This window comes from Sceloporus occidentalis, unplaced genomic scaffold (genome assembly GCF_023333645.1).
Source record: "Sceloporus occidentalis isolate IW3139 unplaced genomic scaffold, rSceOcc1.0.p SCAF_26, whole genome shotgun sequence".
Classification (NCBI taxonomy): domain Eukaryota; kingdom Metazoa; phylum Chordata; class Lepidosauria; order Squamata; family Phrynosomatidae; genus Sceloporus; species Sceloporus occidentalis.
In genome coordinates, this window is record NW_028317006.1 from 6,389,697 (window position 1) to 6,417,246 (window position 27,550).

The 27,550-nt window shown below is 40.1% G+C and overlaps 1 protein-coding gene across 1 annotated transcript; it reads left to right on the forward strand.

Annotated features, from left to right (window-relative positions):
• Positions 1-8,299: 8,299 nt before the first annotated feature.
• On the forward strand, positions 8,300-25,061 carry LOC149300050 (pleckstrin homology domain-containing family O member 2-like). Its single transcript, XM_089485522.1, has 8 exons — positions 8,300-8,354; positions 11,575-11,622; positions 15,147-15,181; positions 17,419-17,565; positions 20,217-20,333; positions 22,171-22,275; positions 22,903-23,004; positions 23,841-25,061. Exons 1-8 carry the CDS (start codon positions 8,300-8,302, stop codon positions 25,059-25,061), a joined length of 1,830 nt encoding a protein of 609 aa, XP_089341648.1.
• The last annotated feature ends 2,489 nt before the right edge of the window (positions 25,062-27,550 follow it).

The window sequence follows — 27,550 nt, forward strand, 5'->3', positions numbered from 1 at the left end:
TTGTGTCTGTTGGTATCAGCGACTTTTTTTTCTTGCTACGTACTTTTTAAACACACCATTTTTAATTGTACGGCCCTGCAAAGTATGTTAATGCTTAATAAATAAAGGTTAATAACAGTAGTTCTTGACTTGCTAGTATAGTTTACCTGGTTACTGATATTTGCTTTATTGTGTGCTATTACTTTCAGCTTCACCAAATATTTCTTAATACAAATCCTGAAACTTTTCCACTTCCCGCTGCTAGAAAGACCTGCAATACCATATGTTGTAAAAAATATTAATGCAAGCACTGGTGCTGTCATAGGCCGTGTGTGGATTCCTGCGTTGGGTGTGAGGACTGGAAAGAGGTGTAGCCCCCGGGAAATCCTCCGGCTGCCCCATGACTCACTCAGCATTGGTGGCCTCCCAACATGTTATTCACCACCCAGTGCAGCAACCAGGGAGCCTTTTGGGTCACCATTTATTCTTGAACTGTCTCAACTTGTGTTTCACTTTGATTCAGCACATGTTTTTCATTCATTGCCAGCATTAGAAAATTATTTACACACAATCCAACTAGTGTCATAGAAAATAGACGTTTCCCAAATTATCAAGATCTAGTAAATTATTAAAAATTATATTTAAAGATAAGGCTTTTAGCCATTGTACATGTACAGCACAGTTAAAGATCTATACTCTAGTTTATGCTAACATGCCATGTGCCTTGCGGTTCGGCCTAGGGATATACAGAAACAAAGGTTGGAATGCAGCACTCAGTTGTGAGATGGTGTACGAGCCAGGGTATCCCCAAGTCCTTCAAAAAATCCAGAATAAAGAAGCAGAGGCTCAGCACTCAAATGGTAAGGTGAGTTTATTTCACACAGGCAACGTTTCTCAAGACGTGTGTGTCGAAACGTCTGTGTGAAATAAATTCACTTTACCATTTGAGTGCTGAACCTCTGCTTCTTTATTTTGGCCTAGGGATATGGCCATGGCCAAGTGGGTTTAAAAATCAATCAGGTAAGATTGCAATGGAAAAAAACTGATCCTAAAATTCTGTCTCTGGATCCCCCTTGTGGCAAGTGAAACAACTTCTAATCTGAAGAACTAAGAGAACTAAAGCTCTTCTTGAATCAATTTCTAAATGTTCTTTACTCAATTATGGGTGATTATATTATAATATAATATTATATCATGTGCATACCACTTAATAAATGAGTACAGGAGCCATTAGCAGCAGATCTTGTTGCTGATGGGGGTTCCTAATCGGAGGAGCATAGTCCGGCATTGTGTCACTGTGATAGTTCGGATCTAAGTGTATTAAACTTATATTAAATAATATGCCTTTTAACCCTCTAAGTGCCAGAGTGGCATATAGGGTTAAAAGGCATATCATGGGGCACAGTGGCATGTAGGGTTAAAAGGCATATCATGGGGCACAGTGGCATTTAGAGGGTTAAAAGGCATATCATGGGGCAGATGTGCATAACTGGGGGGCAGGTTGGAAAATAGAAGCAAATAAAACCAAAATATTTTTCTCAATCATAGCTTTTATTAATAAAAATTGTTTAAATGAATTAACATTTACTGGTAAAACTTTTTTTCCTATAGGGTCGTCTTATATTCAGGCTCCCTTGAGTGATTTTAAGCCGGTTCCCTTGAACCGGCTTAAAATCACTCAAGGGAGCCGGAGCATGGGCGTAGGAACCCCTAAAAATCTGGGGGGACAGCATTTCCCCCCCATCAGATCCCCACTTTCTCCCCATCTCTCCCACTACCTATCCCCTCTCCCACTATCTACCCCCTCTCCCCCTTTTTTACTATCTACCCCCTCCCTACCCTCCCTTCTCATACTATCTACCCCCTCCCTACCCTCCCTTCTCACACTATCTACCCCCTCCCTACCCTCCCTTCTCACACTATCTACCCTCTCCCTACCCCCTTCTCACACTATCTATCCCCTCCCTACCCTCCCTTCTCACACTATCTACCCTCTCCCTACCCTCCCTTCTCACTAGCTACCCTCTCCCCATAGCACTCATTTTTCGCTGTGAGAAAATATGGCCTTTAATAAAATATGCAGATTAAAATAAAGTAAATGACACAAAACCTTTACTTTTCCTCTCACTGATTTCTGGGCCTAGAAAGTTTTGTGACTACAAATTCAGGACTCAGGATAATTAAAAATGAAATAGTTCTATTTATTCTAGGGATGCACCAAAATGAAAATTCTGGACCAAAACAGAAAATGACCCCCCACCTTTAAAAATAATAATAAAAACTCTAATTTTTAATAAAAGTAGGTAACACACCACAATTGGACAAAAGAATTAGCAATATGACTTGGCATGATAGGAGTGTGATTGCTAACAGCAATCACACTCCTATCATACCCAGGCAGCCAGTACATGCTGGTATAGGGTGGCTGTAAGTTATGTGCAGACCCCATATTGCTGGCAGCATCAATACACAAGGGGGCAGCTAGCTAGGTTTCAGCATGTACTGGCTGACTTGGCATGATAGGAGTCTGATTGCTAACAGCAATCACAGTCCCATCATGCCTAGGTTCCAGCACTTACACATCCAACCAGTAAATGCTGGAACCTAGGCATGATGGGACTGTGATTGCTGTTAGCAATCACACTCCTATCATGCCAAGTCAGCCAGTACATGCTGGTACAGGGTGGCTGTAGGTGATGTGCAGACCCCAAACTGCTGGCAGCATCAATACACAAGGGGGGGCAGCTAACTAGGTTTCAGCATGTACTGGCTGACTTGGCATGATAGGAGTGTGATTGCTAACAGCAATCACAGTCCCATCATGCCTAGGTTTCAGCACTTACACATCCATGCTATCACACACACACACTCATTAATTCATATACTCATTCATTCACAGATTCATTCCCTCAATCACACATACTCATTCAAACACCCTCCCCACCCCCTTACCTGCACTGCAGCTCCTCGATGCCGCTCACAGACTTTAGCAGGGGGCGCGGCCTCTCTCTGCGTTCTCTGGTACTGCACAGAGGAAGCAGGATGTGATGTCACGTGAACTCTGCTGGGTTCCGCTTCCTCTGTGCAGTACAGAAGACCCTCCCAGAGGTAAGTACCAGGGGGGGGGATTCCTACGGCCCTGGGGGGGATTTCTTAATTATCGGTCCCCCCCGCATGAGTTACTGGGGGGGATCTGTCCCCCCCGGTTCCTACGCCCATGAGCCGGAGGTCTGTTAAAGACCTCCTATACCGCTCCCTTGCGAGCCTTCTCCTCCAGCCGCGGACATTACTGTCCGTCTCTGGAGGGGTGCCGGCAAGTTGGCACCCCCCTGATGAGCGGCACCCGGTGCAGACTGCCGCCCCCCGCTAGGTACGCTACTGCTTTTCCCTTTCTTGGTAACATTCAAATTCAAGCATTATAATAAAAAAACGGTATAAAACATTTGCCTTTAAATACTAATATTTGGTGGCATATGAAAATAACGGTCCACATAACCTCTGAGGGTTCAGAAGGGGTGCCATTGAGTTCACTGAAAAATCAATGATTCCCACCTTCCCCCACCCTGTGCACAAATAAGTCTTGGGTTATATATGACCTTACATACCCTCCCTCTTCTCCCATCTACTGCTAATGGGAATGGAGGGATTTAAAATATATATATATCTAAAGCTAAAAAAAGTGGCTACTGGCTGCTATGTAGTATTTTATAAACTTTGAACCAGCAGAGCTATCGGTGTTAGAAGTATATACAGTGTCTCCATTGACTTGAATGGGCTCCATAGACCTGAAGGAGCCCAATCAACTCAATGGCGACGCAACACAGGCTTCTAATACTTCAAAGACCTCATCCAGTGAAAAATAAAATAAAAAACATTTGGCCTTCGTATGCTCATTAGAGTCGGGGGTTAAAGGGCCCATAAGTCTATAACTGTACACCCCTTTTTGGTACTCAAATGATACTACCTGTTCAATCCATATATTACACTTACTTTTTAAAGGCCCATCCATCATTGTCAAACAATGGCCCTGATTCCCTGTCTTCAGCTCAGGAATAGGGGCCATCCAAAAAATAAAACAGAATTTAAAAGAAGCCAGCTGCAAACAAAAGAACAGACAGGAAAAAAGTAAACCAATCCATACCCGATGGGAGACAATTGTAAATAGGCTGCCGAAGGCAGAGTATAAACTACATTGTTTTGCAGGTTGGAATGTATTTTTAAGGCTTACCAAGTACATAATTGCATAGCATACCCTCCAAAACGTTATTTTATATGAAAATATTTCTTAAAAAGTAATCTCACCTATTTATCTGACCATTTTGCAGAACTAACTCAGCCCTTTTGTGCAGGGCTATGATCGGCCCTTAATAATACACGGTGATGCTGGCAACTTGTAACATCTAATTCTCCTGAAACTCCTGGGTTATCAAGAAAACCCCTTTCATACCTATTTCAAGCAAGGTGAAACATATATGAATTTATTTACATTATGCATTCTATTCATTGCATTTCCAGGGAATTTAAAATGAAGTTTAGCTTCCAGCTAACAATGAATATATATATGTAGAATTCTCTGCATAAACTATTTCAAAATAACACGGACATGAAGCTTTAGAAATGTGCTCTACCCAGCAGAAAAGATATCACATTACCAGCTGGTTTATTTTTTTTGTGGCTGGGAAAAAATTAATTGGAATGATACTTCAAAAAGTGCCAGAGAAAAGCCGACATTTCTTAACAATTCCGCATGAAATAAAAATACATACTTTCAAGGATCTCATTAACAATTTCACAAAAAAGAATATAAATGAAACGGATGTAAAACAAAAGGTATCTGTACCGTGAAGAAATTGTAAGTAAAATTATTCAGAGAATGCAAAAGTAATTCTACAAAGTAAATTAATATTTTGGAAACAAGTATAAGACATACGTCTTATGAATATGGCGTGAACAGTTAAGCATGCCTTACGATGTATATCTTATATTACAATAGGTTATGAGTTCACTATTCTCAAACCCCACATCTTTTGTGAAATTTGCACAGACACAGGTAGTCTAAAAAACCAAAATGCTCAACTCAAACCAGACCTATATATATATATATACACATTTTCTGAAGGTATTTGTAGAGGGTGGCAGATAAATGGAACAGACTCTCAGCCAGTAGTGCACCTAAAGTGGGGTGAGGGTTTGAGGTGCACCCTGGATGCCACTGATTAGGGGGGTGCCTGGTGCCCCAACGGCCGCCTAACATGGGCCCAGAGCTTACCACTGTGGAGTTTGCCCACTGTGGAGAAAACCCTTTTCCGCCCAGGTTCCTGCTTCCCCTGCTCTAGTCCTAAAGGGGCAGCGGTGGTACAGGCAGGCTGCTTTAGGGGCAGAGGTCTACCACGTCAATGTCTGCCTTAGTGTATAGTAATAGGGGTTATGCTGCACTACCGTCAATGTCTGACTCAGTATATAGTGATAGGAGTTATGCTCTACTATATCTGTTCAGTAAATGTTGTTTAAACTTATTTAATTTATTTATAAATTAATAATTAATTTTGTCAGATGACATGGTTAAAAATGTGTGAAATAAATATTCTTACCAACATTAATTTTTTTGGTGGGGGGGTGACACAGACAGGATGTGCCCCGGGGTGCCAAATACTCTAGGTACGCCTCTGCTCTCAGCAGAAGTGGCAGAGACTGATACAGTGAGGAGATTTAAAAAATACATGGGATGTAAATTAAGCTATCCCGAATCTAAGAGAAGACCAAAGACTAATCAAGGTCTGAATCTTTAAATCCGGAAAAATGGGCATATTAGATGGGCTGAATTGTTATTATCTGCCGTCAAATTTCTATTTTTAATATTTCTATTTTCTGGTACTTGACTTGGCTATTAGTTATAAAAAGGTTAACTGTTTTCTTAATAAGATCTTGATCCCAATAATAATAATAATAAATATTTTGAATTAAAAAATATATATTTTCAAAGAAAAATGTATCTTAACTACATAATCAGAATTCTTTTAGCCACATTCAAATATATAAAAAAATTAACTAACATTATTATAAACAAAGACAGATATATCGTAATTGCCTGAATATAAGCTTCAGGTTTACTTTACAAGCGGTTCCAAATTTAATGCAGTGGGATATATTATCATTTATGTGGTTAGTAGAAAAATATATCAGAAGTCTAGGTGTTTAAAAACTAAACTTCATTGCATTTGCTTATGTAACAATATAATATTAGGAAACATTTTCTTTACCTCCCAATGTTGTTGGGGGAGAAAACAACCAAAGTAGATGCTTGTAGCTCAATGTGAGAAAATACCGAACACAAAAAAACACAATGTCATGTGAGAAAGTAACTCCCTGGATTGCTCAATCCCAACCCAAACAACAATGAGTAATAATGTAGCTTCAAGCCTTCAAATTATTAAAAAAACCTGGAAAAGTACCAAAAATGCAGCATGGAATGTTTTATAAAAAATAAATATGACCAACATTCACACCCAGAAGTATAGCACGTACACCATGTTCACATGTTAACTGCAATGCCTAATACACTGGAAAAAAACTGCAGTAAATGGGAAAAATAACATAAAAGGGACAGTTTAACACCCCCATTAAAGAATAATACTGGTATATATTAAATAACTCTGTTAGCACTTATTAATGTAAAAACAAAATAAAAGACTTACCTGACCTAGATGGTATGACATTTCTTGCCACCATGGTATGACATTTCTTGACACTGATTAGCTGCTTCAAACAGCCAATCAGGGATAGGAAAGCACAGCTATTGAAATCATTGGGGACGCTTGCTATGCATGCTCACAGGGCATGGGCGTAGGAACCGGGGGGGACGGGGGGGACAGATCCCCCCCAGTAACTCATGCGGGGGGGACCGATAATGAAGAAATCCCCTCCAGGGCAGTAGGAACCCCCCAATAGAAACGCCGCAAATGCGGCCCGCGAGACCTCAAGACGCGGCCCGCGTAAGATCGGCAGCCAGGACAACAGATCTTACACGGTCCGCACCTCGAGCGCCGCTACTTACCTGTGGGAGGGTCTTCTGTACTGCACAGAGGAAGCGGAACCCAGCAGAGTTCACGTGACATCCCATCACATCCTGCTTCCTCTGTACAGTACCAGAGAACGCAGAGGGAGACCGCGCCCCCTGCTGAAGTCTGTGAGCGGCATCGAGGAGCTGCAGTGCAGGTAAGGGGGTGGGGAGGGTGTTTGAATGAGTATGTGTGATTGAGGGAATTAATCTGTGAATGAATGAGTATATGAATGAATGAGTGTGTGTGTGATAGCATGGATGTGTAAGCAGGGCCGGCCGAAGACTTAACGCCGCCTGGGGCGAAGTTTAAAACGCCGCCCCCCCCCGCCGACGCCGGGGGGGGGCGGCATTTTAAACTTCGCCGACGCCATAATCTACGGTTCCCCCCCCCCGGTGCTTACCTTTAAACAGTCCTGCGGCGAGTCTCCCTGCGCTGCCACGGTGCCGGCTTGTAATGCTGAGCGCCGGAAATTGACGTCACTTCCGGCGCTCTGCATTACAAGCCGGCACCGGGACCGAACAGGGAGACTCGCCGCAGAGGAGAGAGAGAGAGGGGCGCCGAGCGGGTAAGCGAAAACCACTCGGTGCCCCTCTCTCTCTCCTCCGCTTCAAAAAAAATAAATAAAAAAAAAAGCGCTTGGGGCGGCAAAGTGCCGCCCCTTCTAAAGTGCCGCCTGGGGCAATTGCCCCAGTCTGCCCCATTATAGGGCCGGCCCTGTGTGTAAGTACTGGAACCTAGGCATGATGGGACTATGATTGCTGTTAGCAATCACACTCCTATCATGCCAAGTCAGCCAGTACATCCTGAAACCTTGCTAGCTACCCCCCTTGTGTATTGATGCTGCCAGCAGTATGGGGTCTGCACATCACTTACAGCCACACTGTACCAGCATGTACTGGCTGACTTGGCATGATAGGAGTGTGATTTCTAACAGCAATGCCTTTCTAACCCATCATGCCTAGGTTCCAGCATTTACTGGTTGGATGTGTAAGTGCTGGAACCTAGGCATGATGGGACTGTGATTGCTGTTAGCAATCACACTCCTATCATGCCAAGTCAGCCAGTACATGCTGAAACCTAGCTAGCTGCCCCCTTGTGTATTGATGCTGCCAGCAATATGGGGTCTGCACATCACTTACAGCCACCCTGTACCAGCATGTACTGGCTGCCTGGGTATGATAGGAGTGTGACTCCTAGTGTGAGAGATGGGGATAAAGTGGGGATCTGATGGGGGAAAATGCTGTCCCCCCCAGACGCCCATGTCACAGGGGTCAGAACAGATCGCCAACTGTAGCATTCCACGATCCATTGGAGGTAAGTAAATCATGTGCAGGTTGATGTGTTTCTGCTTAGAAAAGATCTGGGGGGGGCATTTGCAAGAGGGAGCACCATGAAAAGTTAAAGGGACCATGCAGCTTTTATATGAATTGCATATGATGGCTGAAGTGGCCCTTTTAGAATGGGGCAACAACAAAGAATTATTTCTAAGAAGGGTCTGGACATTCAGCAGTATTATGAATGATGTTTCTAATGCTATATGAAATTTAGCAGAACAAGTAAAACTATACGTAATCAGTATAGTCAGCTATATCATTATTGTTGAATAAAACATCACTCATTTCACTCAAAGAGGATCATCAATGAAGCACTGTTTAAGGTGAAGAACAAAAGGAGCATTACGGTCCCTTTGATTGTGACATTGTTTTCTTTCATCTTATTATGCTGCCCAAGTCCAAATGAACAGCCAAAATAAAGAAGCAGAGGCTCAGCACTCAAATGGTAAAAACATTTATATTTTTACCCTGTGAATGGATGCCCCTTTTTATACATGACAATACCTTCATGGCCTTAGCAACTGCTGACTGAAATTGCACATTGTTTCCTAGTTTGTTGTCTATAACAATTCCCAAATCATTTTCATTTGTTGTTCACAATCATTTAGGGTGTAAATTGCTTGTGCATTCCTTACCACAAAGTGCATAACTTTGCATTTATCTACATTAAATTTAATCTGCCATTTGTGTGCCCAGTCCCCCAGTCTATCTAAATCCAACTGCAGCAAAGTAATATCCTGCTCGCACTGTATTACTTTACAGAGTTTAGTGTCATCTGCAAACACGGAAACATGACTTTCAACGCCTATTGCAAGGTCATTTATAAATCTGTTGAATAAAATTGGTCCCAGAACAGAACCCTGAGGGACACCACTTACCACTTCTGTCCAGCTTGAAAATGTACCATTTATGACAAGTCTCTGTACTCTAGCCAATGTTAAACCCAAGAACAAGAATTTGCATCTAGACCAATTCTTTCAGTTTGAATACTAACCTTTTTGTGTGGAACCGTGTCAAATCCAAGTAGATTACATCCTCTACAACACCCCGATCTACCCTTCTACTTCTACTTCAATTAATGTGATATGAGTGGAAAAAAGTAATAATGGTAAAAAAGAGATGCAAGTCATAGGAAGAATGAAGAGGGTGGTTAAAGATGTATTTAACGATGAGAGCAAAGATATAGGGGGTGTAGCACTATTAGGACTCTGGAGGTAAGCGTCAAAAGTATTAATTCAATTATGGAAGGTATGGGAAGTCAGCCGAGCGCCTGGGACAGCGTGGCAATTAAAGAGCAGAGGAATAGGAAATGTATCTAAAATGTGATCAGAAAAAAGTTTTTAGCAGGAAAATTGCCACATTTGTAAATCCTAATCCACTCTGTTACTCAGTCTAGCCAACTGTGCAACTCTTCTGCATGCCACAAGGGTGCAGCACTGAGCTATAGGTGATGTGGCCATGCATGTAATAAACATTATGTAAGGATAACACCAAAATCGGAATCTGTATAAATAATGCAGCTACTGGTATCTTATTTAAATGTGGAAAGGTATGGCTTAGTATTGTTAGGCTCATAAAAAACAATTCAATAGATACTGCTAATGGAACAGGGACAAACCCATCTGAAGAAAGCTTTATGATTGCTTTTATTCCAATTTTATGTTATCTACCCCATTTTGTATATTTGTAAAGGAATACTCTAGCTCCATCTAGCTCTTAGGTGCCCAAGGCTGTATTACTGAGTACCGATAGGACATCCTGTACATAGTAATGTACATATCCCGCATGGGTTGTATTCAGCTTAAAATGTTGTAAAAAGGACTTCGTATCTGACACATTGGTGTCTAGTCACCATAGTAACCAATGGAATGTGCTCATTGGACCCTAAACATAGTAACAAATCCATCATGTACATCCTTGCTGTTGATAGAGGAAGACAACAAATCCTATATATTTATGTGTGTGTATATATCTATATATATATATATAAGAAAATAACACATTTAATGCAAATTTGCTTATGATTTCTTCTAAAGTATACAAGATGTTGGGACATTTTTTTACACTTTTTAATTACATTTTCTGACTCCTCATGGTCCTACAATAAGATTAATTGCTTGTCGTAGGCAGACTAAGAAACAGGCAGATGTTGTGGCTCATATAATACAAGCAATAATGAAAGAAAAATATACATTTTTATAATTATTTTTTTTTTATTAATAAACATACTTTTAAGCATTTTATATAACCTAAACTTTTGAGCCAGAAATGATGGCACTTTGACAAGACCGCAACGAGTGGAACGTAACACACTGCAACAGAAACTCAGTATGTATACCATCGATAATAGGGAAAGGATAGTGGGAAATCTCACGCAATGTACTACACATGCGCAGAAGGCTCGCAGATGTCACTGACGTACTGCTGCCCTTACATGAGGTACAAAAAGGTCAACCTCATCACCTTACATACAACTGCAAAGCTTGATGATGAGGCTTCTCAATGTTTAGGTTCGGGCAATACTTAATGTAACCAATGGCTGAGCTACATGTGGTCTCCAACACGCAGTCAGCTATATTTAAGCGTGCAGCTCCTACATTGTTCCCCCCAGGCCCTGTATTGTCCAAACCAGGCCCTGTGTTGTCCGGACCATCCGATGCCATGTCTGAGCTACCCAGATAAGCTTTTAGCCAAAGACAAACCATCCCCGTCTATTATAATATTGTAAAGATGTGATCTTATATTTAAAATTAAAACAGTTGTATGAATTGTATTTATTTTTCCTGCATGGTAAAAGTGCTCACATTTTGCAGGAGAAGTACTGGTCTAATTATGATAATGTCCTCTTCCAGCACCGTGCAGCACATTCATTGCTCCGCGTGGTGCTCTGCACCATGCATATTGCACTATTGTGTTCACTACTTAGTCATTTTGATTGTGTTTAGTGTATAGTTCTACCCTGACGCAGTGACTTTTATTGCTATGAAAGTACATTATGCTGCAGCGCTGTATATCAAGTAAAGTAATACTTCTGGACTAAGTACATTTCTCAGTACGTCTGCTGCCGGGTCAGTATACTCTTGCCTGGGACGGTAAGTATATCAGTCTTGAGCGCTGCTGTAAATTGTTTGGCAGTGTCATATATTGTTCCTGTGCTCTTTTCATATATTGTTTCTTTACATAACTTTGTTCCTGTGTAGTAACTGCATTTTTCTTCGGGGTGTATTCGCTGAAGCTGGAGTTTGCAGGTAAGTTTACCATTGCGCCTCTTTCATATCAATGACCCCGCATAATGCATAGTTACATTTGTGAGATATATTTCTACCCTTATAAAAGGTGCTGTTCCATCTACTCTGCTGGATTTAACATAACTATATCCAACATTAGAAACAGCATTCCTAGTACTGTTGAATACAGTACTAGGAATCCTAGAAGAAGAGTAAGAAGAGCTACCTTCTTACATCTTCTAACATCATTCCTAGTACCTAGCTCTTCTTACACGGGAAGCCTGCTGTGTTTGGTCAATCGTAATGCATAGTGAAGTCAGGGAGTCGAAGTGATAATTCACCTTGAGAATCCCGGTTTATTCGGTACTTTTATCTCACTGTCTTCTACATTAAATGCTCTTCTAGCATGGTGCTCCACTGATGCAGTTAAGTATATGGTCCTACGCCGATGCTCTGCATCAATGCAGTCAGTACGTTAGCATACACTATTGCAGCAAATATAAAAACTGTGTTCACGGACTCAATTTCAACTCAACCACCGGAAACCCAACTTTTTTCGACAGAGTTTTGTGATCAGCCGAGAAAGAGGAATCAAACAGAAGAGAGGGAGGAGAGCAGAGAGTTGAGACTAGGAAGGTTCCTCTTGCTCAGCCTGTCAGGGCCCAAGGTCCAGCCTGGGTGGGTGGGGTGTGCAGGGAAGGGGGTGCATGGAGGACGACATCTGGCTTCTCTTCCTGTAGAAGAGGCTCAGGACTGGGAAAGCGAATCCAGGGGACAAGCTGACCATGGAAGATGTAAGTTACTCCTTGTCCTCTCTGCAGACTCTTGTCACTTTGTTGTACGGTCCGTGCAGTAACTCTAGTAGGCATGTGGGGGGTATTAACCCCTTCACAGCTGGCAAGCCTGTTTAGCACAATAGTGACAGCTAGTGGTACTACTAACATAGCTTTTGGCGTACGGCTGCACTCATCTTAAAGCAGATCAAACTAAACCTACGAATGTTGTGCTTTTACTTTCCGAATGCCAATTTTGGACTTGGATGTTAAAATTGTTCAAGCTAGAATCTTTATCTTGAATAGTAAATATAGGTATAGAAATTCCAAACCTAGTGGTGGATTTAGATTTGGACGTGTTGTTTAGTGCTGACTTTCTATAAAACTGATGACATGAAATGACATCTTACATTTGAGTTGTACCAGAGATGAAGCAGTTAAATAGGTGTCGTTTTTTTTTTTTTCCACCGCAAGGCCAGGATACCGCACTCTTCTACTGCCAGTGACCCAAAGATGCTGAGATCAGAGATTCTCTGTGGAAACTTAGCCCAAGGAGCCTGATTTAGCAAAAAATGACGAGTTGCTCGTAAAACTAGTTTGCCTCATATCCTCGTGTTTAACAAAACAGTTAAAAAGAACAGGAAAATATTTAAAAACAAAAATGTAATTTCTTGTACTTTTTTTATGTTTCCCCATATAATAATTTGATACAGTGATTTCTGCTACCATCTGTGGGAGATACTTGAGTAAAGGTAGCAGATAAAGTCTTAGAATCTTTAGGTAGTGGCGGATGTGGCATTATAGTGTCTGGCTAGGGGTTATGGGTGTTTAGCGATACAGTTTCTTGGGAAGGTGGGCTACACGCTGCTCCCACCCACTCTCATCTGGAATACGTTCCTGACTGCACTGAGGGGGTTAATGCGGTAACAGCTGTGTGTCAAGCTGGTGTCGTTTCCTCTGCATTGCCAGGACTGCGCTCTGAAATCACAAATGTTTTGTAGCTGATTAAAATTTTCCAGCTCTCGTGTAGAAGAGCACTTTACATGTTAACCCATTCATTCTATTAAAACCTATAAATTAACTCTTTCTTTCCAAGGGATACTATATATTCTAAGCAAAGATAATATTTGTACTATAGAAATAAGAGATAATAATCATGGAGTGAGCAGTTGGTGAATCTTCACAGCAACTTATTAAAGGTCACTTTTCTGACATTTTAGTTCTGTCCACTAAGTAAAGCTATGCAATGGTGTATCCCTATTAAAATAACCAATGTGTATTATAAACCCACCTTTGCTTGGCAGGAACCATCCTAACTTCATGTTCTCAGCATCTGAATGATTATTCCTCCCCATTAAGTTATCTTTTTTCCCTTTTGTTAATATGGTTGTTGATTGGTTCGGGACTGGAAATTGTTTAGATATTCTAACAAAATAATTACACCAATTTTATAAAAAGATAAATATAAAAAGGTCTCCCTTTAAAAAGTTATTTTATACTAATTTATATTTACAGTCCTCCATGGTTACCATCTGCACCACATTTGCTTTAAAAAGTCCAAGAAATGGTGGCCCTGCAACATCCGTTTTCCTTTCTTTTTTAATAAAACATAAATATGATTTATTATTTATTATGATCTCATAATGCAAGACATGTGAATGAATACAGTTGTTGGCGACATAGCTAGGGGTTCTACTGGTACCCCATCATAAACTAGAAATATGTAAGAAACAGAGGACACAAGAAAGACTCAGCAAGGATGTAAGGGAATAAAGGGCAATAAACAATTCTGTATCTCCATGCGTCCTCACTATGTAATGTTGGTGATGTAGAACACATCTATGATGAAATGAGATTCATGGTATGTTTGTCCTCTGCAGAACCGGCCGTATTAATATGTTATAGTGTATCTTAAAACATATTCCGAAGGTTGCATCGCATTCAGTACTAATATATTGCATTTCTGCCTGCTGTTGGCTTAAATGCTGCTTTATAAATAACATTCCGCAGGTGTCTGGTGATTGCTCCAAAGAGAGTAATTTTGGAGTTTATTCACTAAAGAGGAAGTTTGAATCGTGGCTTCATCTTACAGACTTCTCCTTACATTATGAAGGTACAACCTCAGTGATTATCTGTTCCAAGAATAGTTTGGATGACCATGTATGAAGCACATTTCAATCAGTGAGAGCCACCTCATTGATTGAACTATGAATTATTCAAGGCCAGTTCAGCCCTCTTTGGAGATAACTCTTCTAGAGATGACTTGTTGATAACAATGAATAGTAAATTCAAGCAGTTGAAACCAAAACTCTCCTGCAAGCTCTCCTTCCAACTCATGTTTAGTGAATAGATCATGTAGTTATCAACCTTGGTGTCCCATAAAATAAATTTGGACTATAATTAAGGTAGCAGAATCCCTTGGCATCTTTCTTCCTGTTCTGTTAAGTGAGTCTATGGCAAAGTGCCGAGTTTATCTTACTTTGGAAACAATGTTCAAATACCAGGTGTGCATGGCGTCATCTGAGTCCCTTTTTGAACTCCAAAGGGATTCAGATGGCCCATTTCTAGTCTAACTGTAAACATGGCAGCAGATACTTTGTTACTGCTACGATGTAGGCAAGTGCTTGAATAAACCAGTGTTGTCTTGTACATCATCCTAAAACCCTTTATTGTATCTCTTGGTTTTACTCTATATGGTCCTTCCAACACTGCATCGCTGCTTTTAACTTTTTCGCTCCTTGCTCCTGACGCTCCATAATGCAAAAACCTCAGGTTGCTACCAGATTGGTGATTTTGTGAACCTTCAGGTAACAAATAAATATAAAATTAAACATGTGCTCTTAGGGACCTCTCTCACCACCTCTATCCTTTTGGAAACATCTTCTAATTTTTAATATGAGGCGCAGAGAACCATTAACCCTTATTGTAGCCTGTCCTTGAATTGGGCTTGGTGAAGGCTAAACCTGAAGTATACATTTTCAAATTAATTACTTGATCTGCTGTGATTAGCTTTGTTATTTTTTTTTCCTCTGGGGTGTATTTGCTTAAGCAGGGACATTTAAAATCATGATTAGTTATCATGGGGTTAGTTGAGATTATTTTGCAGAAGATACTCATCAAGCTTGGCCCATCATAATACATATGGATCTTTGTGAATTCAACATTTTAAAGATGCTGTTCCACTTGGACAAAACATTAAGTACACTCTATAGTATATTAAGCAAATAAACCTTAGCAGATCCATCATTTTATTTCCTGGTCTGAAGGTTTAATCACAGAAGCAACACAGAAATGTTTAAGAAGTTTTCATAGTTTCTAGGGCAACATGTTTCTATGCCTGCCTTTTCATCATAAGTGTCTTTTATTTTTAAATGTATTTATGTCTCTGTGGGTGGATTTTGCCAGTCGTAGTCAAGGGCATGTAAGTATGAAGTCACAGGTATTCGCATTAACTCACAACCAACTCATATATTCATTAATATGGGATAGCCATAGAAAGCGTCAGTAGATGTTACACTTAACTCAACTGATATTTACGTTTTTAGTGAATAAAGAAATGTAACATGTCTTACACTTTGGCTAAAAATTCCATGTTGACTGGGAAGTTTAGAATTTCACTTCTGAGTAAATGACAGAAGAAAACAGAATTGGTTTTTGCCTGTCTATAGAGCTGCTCCCTGTTTCTATTTCAGTGATATCACATTGTGTCTTAACTTCCTCTGTGTAAATTCATGTGGTTCCTGTTACCTGCTCATTTCCCTTTCACTCTTGTACAGAATCAGTTGTCGTTACACATTGTATTTACAAAGATAATACAATGCACATCTTACTACGCTGTGCGGCAGCTACATGAGACAGCAGGATAGTGTCTGTTCTAGAATATGACTTATTCATTTCATTAAATCATAGTGAACAGATCTTGAAGTCAACTAAAGTCTCTTTAAAGCACCCACTTTCTTTAAAGCATCTCTGTTTGGCTTTTTGAAATGGGGGGGGATATTACTATCCCGGTTCTCATCTGACGTGATAATAATTTGTACACTTGTATAGACAGCATTTATTCTATTTACTGGCCAATCCAATCGGCCCCTAGCAAAAATAGCATTTGTGTAACTAAAATCCAGAGCACATTGGTAGCGTGGAGTATTATTCCAATGCATAGTATGTTTTATTATTATTGAATAAACCTTTCAAGTAAAACAAAAACAAGTTCCTTTTTACAGCCGTAACCACAAAAGATATTCCACAGAATAACTGCAATAATGCTACCAATTATAGACTAATAATGTTTTGGCTGGATTAAGCCTTCGTCAAGGGTATACATTCATTGGTTAAAGCTCATTCTAGCCATATGTGTGACGTTTCGTTGATTGTGTTGAGCAACAAATGTGCTGTGCATTATTCTTATTGTTTATATACTATGTTTATTCGCAACTGATATTTGAATAACAGGACAGTTATTTTAAAATGATGCAGTGGCTTCAACAGTCATTTTCACATTAACAGTTTAGTGAGTTTAGAGTAAAAACATTTCTACCCATAAATAACATGCGCACAAACACTTACACCATATTACACTCATGCTAACACCATATAACACCCATACACAAATTCTAACACCATACGCTTATACACACTCTCTAATACCACATGTAACACAACAGCATATACTCACACATTCAAAATGCAAAATCCATACACTAAAACAAACACACGCTACCTCCATACAGTAACACAAACACACTCTAACAACATACTGTTTCACATACCTATTTACACACACCTACTCTAAGACCATATACTTGGAACAGCCTCCCATAAGAAATGGTAGAGGTTAATGCATTGAGGGAATTTAAACATGCATGGGATAGACATAAAGCTATCCTGAATCTAAGACAAGACCAAGGACTGATTGGAGTCTGAGTTTTTACATCAGGGAAAAATGGGCAGACTAGATGGGCCAAAGTTTCTATGAGGCTTTGAGGATTTAGTCCTACCAAGCTAGATATTAATGCTCGTGTCTCTTTCTTCTATTTGTCAACAGGGTGTAAAAGGGAATAGCAATACCTCAACAGCATCTCGGCTTACTTTCAAAGCCGGCTGGTTAAAGAAAAGCAGTGGCCTCCTAGGTTTGTGGAAAGATCGCTATATTCTACTACTGAAGACCAAGCTGCTGGTGTGCGAAAGTGAGGTAAGCAGCAGCCTTTTGCATACGACTCCTTGTTCTGCCGACTGCAGTACAAGTATAGTTGTCAATATAAATGCAGATCACACTGGTACATTATTCCAGAACAGAGAAGGGTTTGCATTAGTCGATATGATCTTGTCTGGTCTAACGTTTGGGAGATGAATCCATACGAGAATTGAGCATGGTGAGGCTTGCACATCCAGTACCCACCACAAACAGGTTTAACCCTACACCTATTCTGTGTACAGCCAATAGAGTTTAGATGCAGGGACATGTACATGGCATAAACTTTAACGTTTATGCAAACAAAAACACTTTTAGCTCTTAAATGAAATGTTTATGAGCATCATGACTAGGACCCTTCTGATAAGTACTTTTATTAGTTTTCAGTTCACTGCTCTTGTATTTTGGAAAATAGGTTGATAAGAGTCACTTTGATATTGCAAGGTCAAGGCAGGGCCATTTCCAGAAATATTCTTTTCAGATAAATCCAACCATAGTGGGAAGTGGACTTTATCAGCATTGCCATAAAAGCCAGAATATCACATGACTGCTACAATGGCAAGCTTCAGACAAACCGAGTTTATTGGAATAATGTAAAAAAATCTCTTTAGTGGCACACTATATATCTGTGCCCAACATTGTATTTTGTAGCTACCTAGCTTTGGCCACCATGTTATCGGGGGTAGAAACAGAATGGAGTAGAAGGTGTTACTGAACTGGTGGGAGCAAAATTCTAGGACAGCGAGTGACATCTCATACCCAGTGACTGCAGATGCCATATTTACCTTTTGTGGCAATGTTATAACTTAAGCCATTATAATCCTTATATAATCTGTAAAAATATGCTTTACCATGAATAAATGTTATGTTCTGGTGCAGATGGACAGTGGGGTACTTAGGGGGGCAGTCCTCCGATGGTGCCAATCATCAGGGAGGTGGCACACTAAGGTCCTAAGTCTCCCGGAAATTCTGTCTCTCTAAATGTCTCCCTACCATCTCTGCTTACTGCTTCTGTGTTCCTGTCTCCTTTTCCACAGCTCCGCTTCTTCTCTTGTCTCGTCTTGTTCTGTTTTCTTCTGCCTTCTTCCACTTCTCCCCAATGTCTTCTTTCTTCGTCCTCTTCTCTATGAACCACGCCTCCTGGAGTAATTCCACAAAAGGGCACACCCTCTCCCCAGTTGGAGAAATGCTAGAGAGACTGTCCCCGTGGCTCCGACCTTTTTGCAGAAGTTTTCCGAAAGGCCAGAATAACACAGACAGATTCATGGCCTCTCTGAGTACAAAAGGGCGGAGCCAGAGGGTACTTCGGGAGGCTTGGTTCACAAAGAAGCAGACGAAGAAAGAAGGCACAGGGAGAAGTGGACCATGAAATATAAGCTGCGGTAAAGGAAACAGGGACATGGAAGCAGTCAGTGGAGAAAGTAGGGACACACTGAGAGAGAAGCCATGAGAAAGTGGGTGAGACTTTTAGTGAGAGTGAGTGTGTGAGAGAGTGAGTAAGACTTTGTGAGATTGTGGGTGTGTGGGGGGGGACAGGGTTGTCAAATATTTGATCCTCTCCAGGTGCCAAATGCTCTAGGTATGCACCTTCCTAGGGATACATTTTAAGAACGAAAGTTGTAAGGCTCCCATGAAGCGGGTGTGAGTTTCCTGTGCTGTCACCATGGGTCTTCCGCCTGCCAGGAATCTCAGGCACCTGCGACTTCTGCCAAGAAACATATTTTTTCTAAGAAGAAACTTGGCAAGAATAGTGTGGAAAAATATCTTCTTTAGCAAAGCTTGGGTATGTGAGATAAGCTATGCTGACACCTGTCAGTTCTGGGTAATGTGCCAGCTGTTTTCAGTAATTGCTCCACTCAACTATTGTACTGGGGCACATGTGTATCTGCATACAGGATTTGGAAATGTTTTATTCACAGAAAACTGAGCTCCTGATGCATGGAAAAATACACAGGAAAATGTAGGAAGGTGTCAAAAATGGCTAAAATTGAAAAAAAAATAACAACAATAATAAGTTCTACTCCCTGAACATGTAAGTTGACAAAATTAATCATGTTACAGTTTAATTAACCCATACTTTGCTTTACAAGTTGCAAAGGTTTACTCCAAGCACTGATAAAATAAAAGGAGAAAAGGCTAAAACATGGGGCCTATGTGTGATCACAACCCTTTTCCCTACTCTTGTGTGGTAGAGTAGGGGGTATTTATTAATTAAATCATTATTCTTTTGAGGGATATAGAGCACACCTACACCTCCTGCTCAGTGGAATGGGGGTCAAAAAATCATGATGACCCTACGAGAGGCACTGAGCCTTAAACAAGGGATAGAGTCTTAAAATCCAATGAACACTCTTAGGGGGCATGGGACCCACCTATGAGTTTCCCCATTGTGCAGGAGACAGGGTGGTAAAAATCAACCCTTTGGGGAGATATGGAGCCCACCGATTATTGTAAAGCCCACCTATTCAGCCTGTAAAAAAAGTTATCTTAACTGGCTCCATTGCTGAGCAATGGATATGGATTTGTACCTGGAGTTCTTCAATCATAGGTATCATTGTAACATATACTGGGATTTATTGAATAATACATAGTACACAGACACAGCTCCCAGAACTTGCTGACATGTTTTCCCATGAACTTTACACATTTAGGATGAACAGAAATGCTTGGAGACCCTGGAGCTCAGCAGCTATGAACGGTGCCAGGATCAGAGAGCTTTCCTCAAGCGCAAAAGGCATTTCACCCTAATCCCATCACCAGGCACCAAGGTAGAACAATCACATTGCAGTCTAATATACATGTATTACTTTACTAGAAGAGAAAGGTGTACTCCTTCACTATGGTGTATATTGCGAAACGTCATGGGTGGCCTATGCTTGTCAATCAATCATTTGTAAGCATGAATGTCTGACACACAAAGTGCAGATATGGTGTTGGCTTTTTTGTCTGTGCCCTCCCCCTCATACAGAGATCACGATACCACATAATAGAAAGGGTTAACTCTACACAGTCCCATAGGTCCTTCTGCAAATTCTGACTCATAGTGAAGAAGCGACTTCCCAGAACAGGCAGCGCTTCAGGAAGCCATGAGCACAAGATCTACCCACTCTCTGCACACAACATCAAAACCAGAGCAGTCTCTTAGGGGAATAATAATATTCGAATGTGTTCACTGTCCAACATTTCTAAAATGTATGGATCACACGGGGATCTGTCAGATGGGCCTTGGGCATGTCCTATTAAATGAATAAAACTGTAACTGTTAAGCTAAGCAGAAGCCCATGCTCACTAGTATTGACTACACGGTCTTCTCTGTTTTTTTATTGTTACATGCATTGTAAACCCACAGTGGAGGCAATGTGACACTGATATAGTTGGTTTAGTTATTGTAAATAATGTTTAAGCCCAAGGTATTTTGGAGGTATCGCAAAGATAATGATAAGCATGTTAATGACGATGAGGGCCTGCTCTGGCTGTGCACCTAGTACCATTAGATGTGGCCATAGACACAATCACATACATTAATTGACAGCATTTTCAAGGGGCTTTAAAGGTTTTTTTCTTTCTTAATCCCAATTAGAACTCGTTATAGCTCTGTTTGCAGTTTGGTGTTTCTGTACTGAATTACAGAGCCAAATTCTGCAGGCTCCTTACAGATGTGTCTGTTATATATCTAGCAGGGTTTTGTCCCTCATGATCAACCGTGTCTGGTGCCTTATAGTGTTTTTCTCCTTACATTGCTCAACCAAAGATAAAATGGTTACTTAAGACTGGAAGTATGACTGATTTGCAACATCAGTGTTTGGGAAAGGAACTTCGGTTAACAAACACAACGGAGAATGAAACACTCATTTGGACTGGGCATAAACATTGCCTTTTATGAGCAGTGTGTTGCCGGGAGTGTGCCACATATGAACAATGTTTTGTCCATCTAAGTGATAATTTTGACCCAAGGAGGTCTGACCCAGGCAACAGCTGAGAATTATGTAATAAGATCTTTTATGCAATTGCAAGTGGTAATGGTGGGGCAGTCATTAATAACATGTTGGTAATGTCAAGTAAAACTTCACTGCGTTACATATAAGTTTCTGCACAATAATGGCTTTTTATACAAAACAGGGACTTCCCAGGGTAGAGACACTCTTCTAGCGGACATGGAATTTAGTAGATGGGTAGTAGGAGGGGAGTGGTCAAGGGTATTATACACTATATGGACAAAAGTAATTGGACACCTGACCATTACACCAATAGGGACTTTTAGGACATTACATTCTAAATACATAGACATTGATATGAATAGCTTCCACTATTCTGGGAAGGTTTTCCACAAGATTTTGGAGTGTGTCTGTGGCAATTTATGTCCTTTCATCCAGTAGAGCACTTGTAAGGTCAAGCACTGATATTGGACAAGAGGACAAACAAAATGCACCAAAATTGAGCTTTTGCTGGATAAGTGAATCCTTCCCATGTTTGTGTTTTAGGTTAATTTGACTATTTAATCATGCACAGCCAGTGGGACTCAAAAGACAAAAAGTGACAAAAAGATTCAAATGGAGGGATGAGCAACTAGTGAGGAAGAGCAGCATTGATGATTTTTGTTTTTAGGTGCAAGATGTGAAATTTCTGGCAAGGAATGCAGAAGAGAGGGACACGTGGATCCAGGCACTAAATGATGGAATAAACCGAGGCAAAAACACAATTCTTGATGAGGTACTGGATAATTAAATCACAAATACAATATTTGAAGTGGAAAATATTGTTTGCTTCTATTTATGGTATTGTATATACAACATTATAAGAGAAGCAAAAGCAATATTAAGCTTTGGTTGGTTAAAGTTTTACCATTGGTCACCATGGACAAATATGAGCTTCAGATTCCTATAAGCTATGCCATCAATAGCTTATTATTATTATTATTATTATTATTATTATTTATTGTTTTATATAGCGCCATTAAATTCCGTAGCACTGTACAATGGGTGAACAGGACATAACAAGTAGTATGTAACATAACAATTTGACTTACAGTAACAACAAGTTATACTTTAGAGATAGCTAAACAACTGTTTTATATATCAGAGCATGTATTGTACAAATAATTACATTTTAAGGACAGATAAAGGTTGGGATTCTTCCAGGATTTATATTTGTTGATACAGTGTATATTTTGATGGTTTTTTAACCCCTTGTACTTTTGGGATTTGTATTTATGTTTATGCTTCAAGCATAATAATTACCTTTTGACATTCTGCCTCTGTATGTATATTAGTTATATAATGCAATTCTGTAACATAAACTATTACAATTGCTCTGATATGTAAGGCTGTCTTCTTGCAGGTGAAAGTGGACACCACCATCTCATTAGAACATGTGACCAGGGACAGAGCAAGAATGGGAGCAGCAAAGAGAAGACCTCCCACCAGAATCCACCTTAAAGAAGTAAGTTGTAAAACTGCCCTGCAAGTAACGGTATATTTTTACATACAGTTAAAGAGTTAACACACCTGATTCCATGGAAGGGGCAGCATACCCATTTTCAAGCAAATAGAGAAACTTCACTGATAGTTGTTTGAGTGAAATTCCATTGTTCTCTTATTCATTGTATTCTAGCTGACATCCTTCATGTGACAGTAACATTCCTCTGTGCACAGGCATTTTGAACACCATTACAACATATTATCCTAGTTTAGGATGGAATCAAGGTGTGTCTTGCCCATGCCACTAACATGCTAGCCTGCTGGGCAGAGTAATTTATCATATCAATGAAAAAAGTGGGGCTTATGGGCAGAGTGTTATAAAGGGAAACATTTGAAAACATATAGCATAACTGTTTATATAATACAAGCTGTGTATGAGCATGTATGTGTAAGTGTTTGTGTGTGAGCATGGATTTGTATGTGGATGTGGGCATGAATGTGTGTGGGCATGGATGTATAAGTGTGTATCAGCATGAATGTGTATGTGTGAGCATAGATGTGTATGTGGGTTGATGTGTAAGTGTGTGAGAGGGAATATGTGTTAACATAAGGGTGGAGGGTGTAAGTGTGTGTTAGTGAGTATATGCTTGTGCATGTTTGTTGGCATGAGTCTGTAAGTCTGTGCAAATGTGCGAGCGTGTGTAAATTTAGTGTGTATGTGAGTTACCGAGGGAAGGGGTTGGACAAGGGGCCGATGGGGTGGGTGCCAAATACTCTAGGTACACCCCTGATCTTTAGTAAATATTAAGCAACAGTAGCATTAAAAATGTCCATCAGTAATATCGGTTTCTTCTGCAGGTTGCTGAAGCTGCTGAAGATGATTCTTTAAGGCTAGGTCTGGATACTCTGAAGACTGAAGTTTTAACAGTAATACCACGTGGACCTGAGGAAAGGGTACTTCAACCACAGAAAGAACCAGTAAAGATACCTATGCCCCCTTCAAAACCATCTTCCTCTATTTCCACTGAAATGCATCAACAAGATAACTCAGAGGGTGTTTCTGAAATACCTCATCCGCCATCTCCACCTCCAAAAACTGCCAAGGAAAGTATTTATGCCAGAGAAAAGTTTTTGTCAGAGGCTGAGGAAAGAAAACATGAGATCAAGACACCGAATAGTGGCAGCCGAGAAAATTTAGTAGAAGCAATATATACCCCTCCCAAACCTCCACCGAAGATTTTATCTGACAGAATGAAGATTAAATGGATGGGATCCTCTTCAGACATGTTGGAAACAGAAAGTATGAAATCACATGATAACGGTAGCAAAGAAAACTTGGTAGAATTTGAGTCTGATGAACCTGAAACATCACATAGTCCTGTTCTACAAGCGTTTGAGGAAGCGGAAGCTCCAGTGATTGAACATAGTGTGAGCAATGTGGAAGGTGAGAGCCTGGAAGTCCCTAACGATGTGGTTAATAAGGACTTAACTGATGGAGATAGTCTTAATGAACCCTCCAGAGAAGATAAAGAAGAAGAAACAAATACAAAGTCAGAAACAAAAGACCAGCTTGAAGTAAGTGATGTCCAAGCCACAGAAACAGATGAGAAGGTAGAATCTTTACCAAATGAAGGTTCAGATGAGGATACACATTCCCCAAAAGTAGAAGGATCCAGGTTTCCCGACACAAAACCAAGGTCATCTTCCATGGGCAACCTACTGTGTGAATTCAGCATGGATAGTAAAAGTAAGACTATGCAAAAGAGCTACTTATTACATGTCACTAAGGACCATTTCCATGAAGTAGAGATGAAGCTGTCTCGTGGAAGGAAGAATACTGAGAGCCTTTTAAACCAAGTATTGCAAGGGCAACTGGTAAAGAGCCCTGAAGCCAATGGGCCAGACATTAATGCAGAGACTCTTCTGCATGAAGCAGTGAAACAACTCAGAGAAGCATCCATGGTGCTGCAAGAGATAAAAGAATCTAGTAATGCATCAGATATTCCTGAGGCAGTGACTGACAATCAGAAAGAGAAGACAAAGGAACTACTGACTCTTTACAGGAGGAGTGTCCCTTAATACCCTTGCTAATTGTTCATCTCAAAGGGTTGGGGACACCCTTCTTCTCAAACTGTTCTGGATTTTTATCTATTACTTTTGGAGGCCACACTTGCAAGGGTTTTTAATTAGAAAGGCAGCTTACTTACAGTTAAATCTTCAGTGCAAGGTTTGTCAACTTAACAACCTTCCATCCTCTATTAAACAGACAGAATTATAAATTAATTGCAATGCTATATACACATAGTGTCATTCCAGAAACCACTGTATTCAGTAAAGGTTCTCGATTGCAAAAATGTTGGTTGGCTCCTCTGTAATAAAGAAGGGGTTAAAACGCCAGACTGTATATTAGGCCTATTTCCAGAAAATTTTCCCAGTTTCCCGAGATACATTGTTGTTTATTTCCTCCCCTTGTAGACTCTTTGTCACCCTCCTCCCTCCCTAAGCTTCCAGCAGCTGTGTGTGGTTCAGCTTCCATCAAATCTCAGTGTGTTTGCTCCCAGGCAAACACTCCAAAACCAGTGTAGATCAACGAAAACAATTTGTCTCCAGAAATAAAATAAAAAAATAGTTAGGGCTCTCCGGTCAAGATATAATATGTTTTGTGTAACATGTACATTTTGTGTATGTTATGAACTGTATGTGCTTAATATAACAAATGTGTTTGTGAAATGTTACCCAGTTTTATATTGTGTCTCACTCACAATCCATGTGTAATTGGCCTAAACATGGTAAGTGAGCTCATGTAAACTCATGTGAGCTCACATGTCACTAGCTGAATGCTGTTACTATGACTCTCTAACATAAGATTGTACCTGCCTGAATGGAACAGATCATCAAGTCATCAACAATGGCATAAATATAGGAAAACTAAAGTATAGATTTAATGAGCAGCAAACACTTGAAAATGTAAAGCTAAGGTTGGACAAGGAACCTCCATTGTGTTTCTATGAGCCATCTCTTCTGTTTATGAACTTTGATTTCGGAATCAAGTCCTTTCAGGTTTTCAGTGTCTTTAAATGTTAGAACAGGCGGTGTTTGAGAAGGACCCGTTTGTGCTAATCTGTCCATTTTTGTGGGTATCTGTAGCACCTGTACTGTCAAAGAGCAAAGCTGGGAACAAAACCACTCACCAGTTAAACCACACATTCTCCCCTTATTACTATAGGTAGACCGGATGGTTTTTATAACTATAGATGCTTATAAAACATACGTGAGACAATGCAACAGTGATTTTAATGAAGTTACAAAGTATATATGTTTAATAAGTGTTCCCAGTTGAAGTGGAATACTGTCTCTATTTTTTTAATCAGGAATAATCTAAAACATTTTTTATATTTTAGTGTAAATAAAGTAATTAGTTGCAAAGATTATTATTTTTCCTTTTTAATGTTTAGATGTGGACTAATACATCTAAATATGCCATGTATTATAATTATATAATAACAATATAGACCACTCATGGGCATCATGTAGAGCAATTTGATTATTTTTGGTGGCCTTCTGATTAAGGAGCATTGTATAATATATAGTAATTATACTTTTTAAGTAAAAACTTAATCTTCTGTTTTAGAGGAGGATAAATTGGCACTTTATGAATATAATCTATGCACATTGCAAACTTTTCTGCCTGGGGAAGATGGTAGTCCAACTCTATATACCATATACCGGCCTGTAAATTCCGTACATATCCACAACTGAATACAGCAAGAACAGTCCTGATTTGGAATCTGTCCATCTTCCCATATAGTTCACTCAAATCTACAGCATGAATATCATAGTCCACGTTGTTTTTGAACTATAATCCCCATCAACCCTAGCTGTCCATCAATAATAGAATGATGGGAATTACAATCAAAAAATATCTGTGGAGTCTTAATGAAGCCAGCTTTGTACTGCAGACGTTTAACAGGACTGTACAACTATCTAAATGTCAGTACAACTAGTAGTAGATTGTGGGAACAGGGAACAGGATTCCCCTCCCTTTGTAACTTTTATGTGTGTTTTATTTTTGTATGCTTTGTCTCCATTTTAATGTCCTGCAGATTATTGGTGCTTTATAAATAAATATCAATAAGCCTATTGGTGCATCTGAGTATATATAGATTCATCGTGGCTTCTTAAGAGTGCCCATTAAAGCTTTATTGTAATGGGTGTGTGAGCTTTGTATCACCCTGGCACAGTAATTCATTAATACATAGCTGTAACACGTGTACAGAGCAGCCCTATATCTATACAACTCCTTTAGGTTTATGCAGCATTTATGGGCCATTTTCGCTTAACATGCAGCAAAGGAGAGTATATGCCCACGGGGCACAGGGACAGTTCTTAGAGTACATGGTGCTGCCCCTCTAGTTACTTGTCTTCAAATTAGAAGGAGGACATAGCTGTGACACACAGCACCCATCCAGTCCAAGAGGATTCGCACATCCCTCATCCTGTCTGTAGATGATGTGGGCCAGCAATGGAATGTCTCACCCCCTACATTGGCAGCTCTGCCAACAATAACA

Excerpts from the sequence above, each read along its gene's own strand:
- LOC149300050 (XM_089485522.1), top strand. The coding sequence starts at position 8,300 with ATGTCACAGGGGTCAGAACAGATCGCCAACTGTAGCATTCCACGATCC. Across the intron at positions 8,355-11,574 it reads CATTCCACGATCCATTGGAG|TAACTGCATTTTTCTTCGGG; the intron begins GTAAGTAAATCA and ends GTTCCTGTGTAG. Across the intron at positions 15,182-17,418 it reads GTGATTTTGTGAACCTTCAG|GGTGTAAAAGGGAATAGCAA; the intron begins GTAACAAATAAA and ends ATTTGTCAACAG.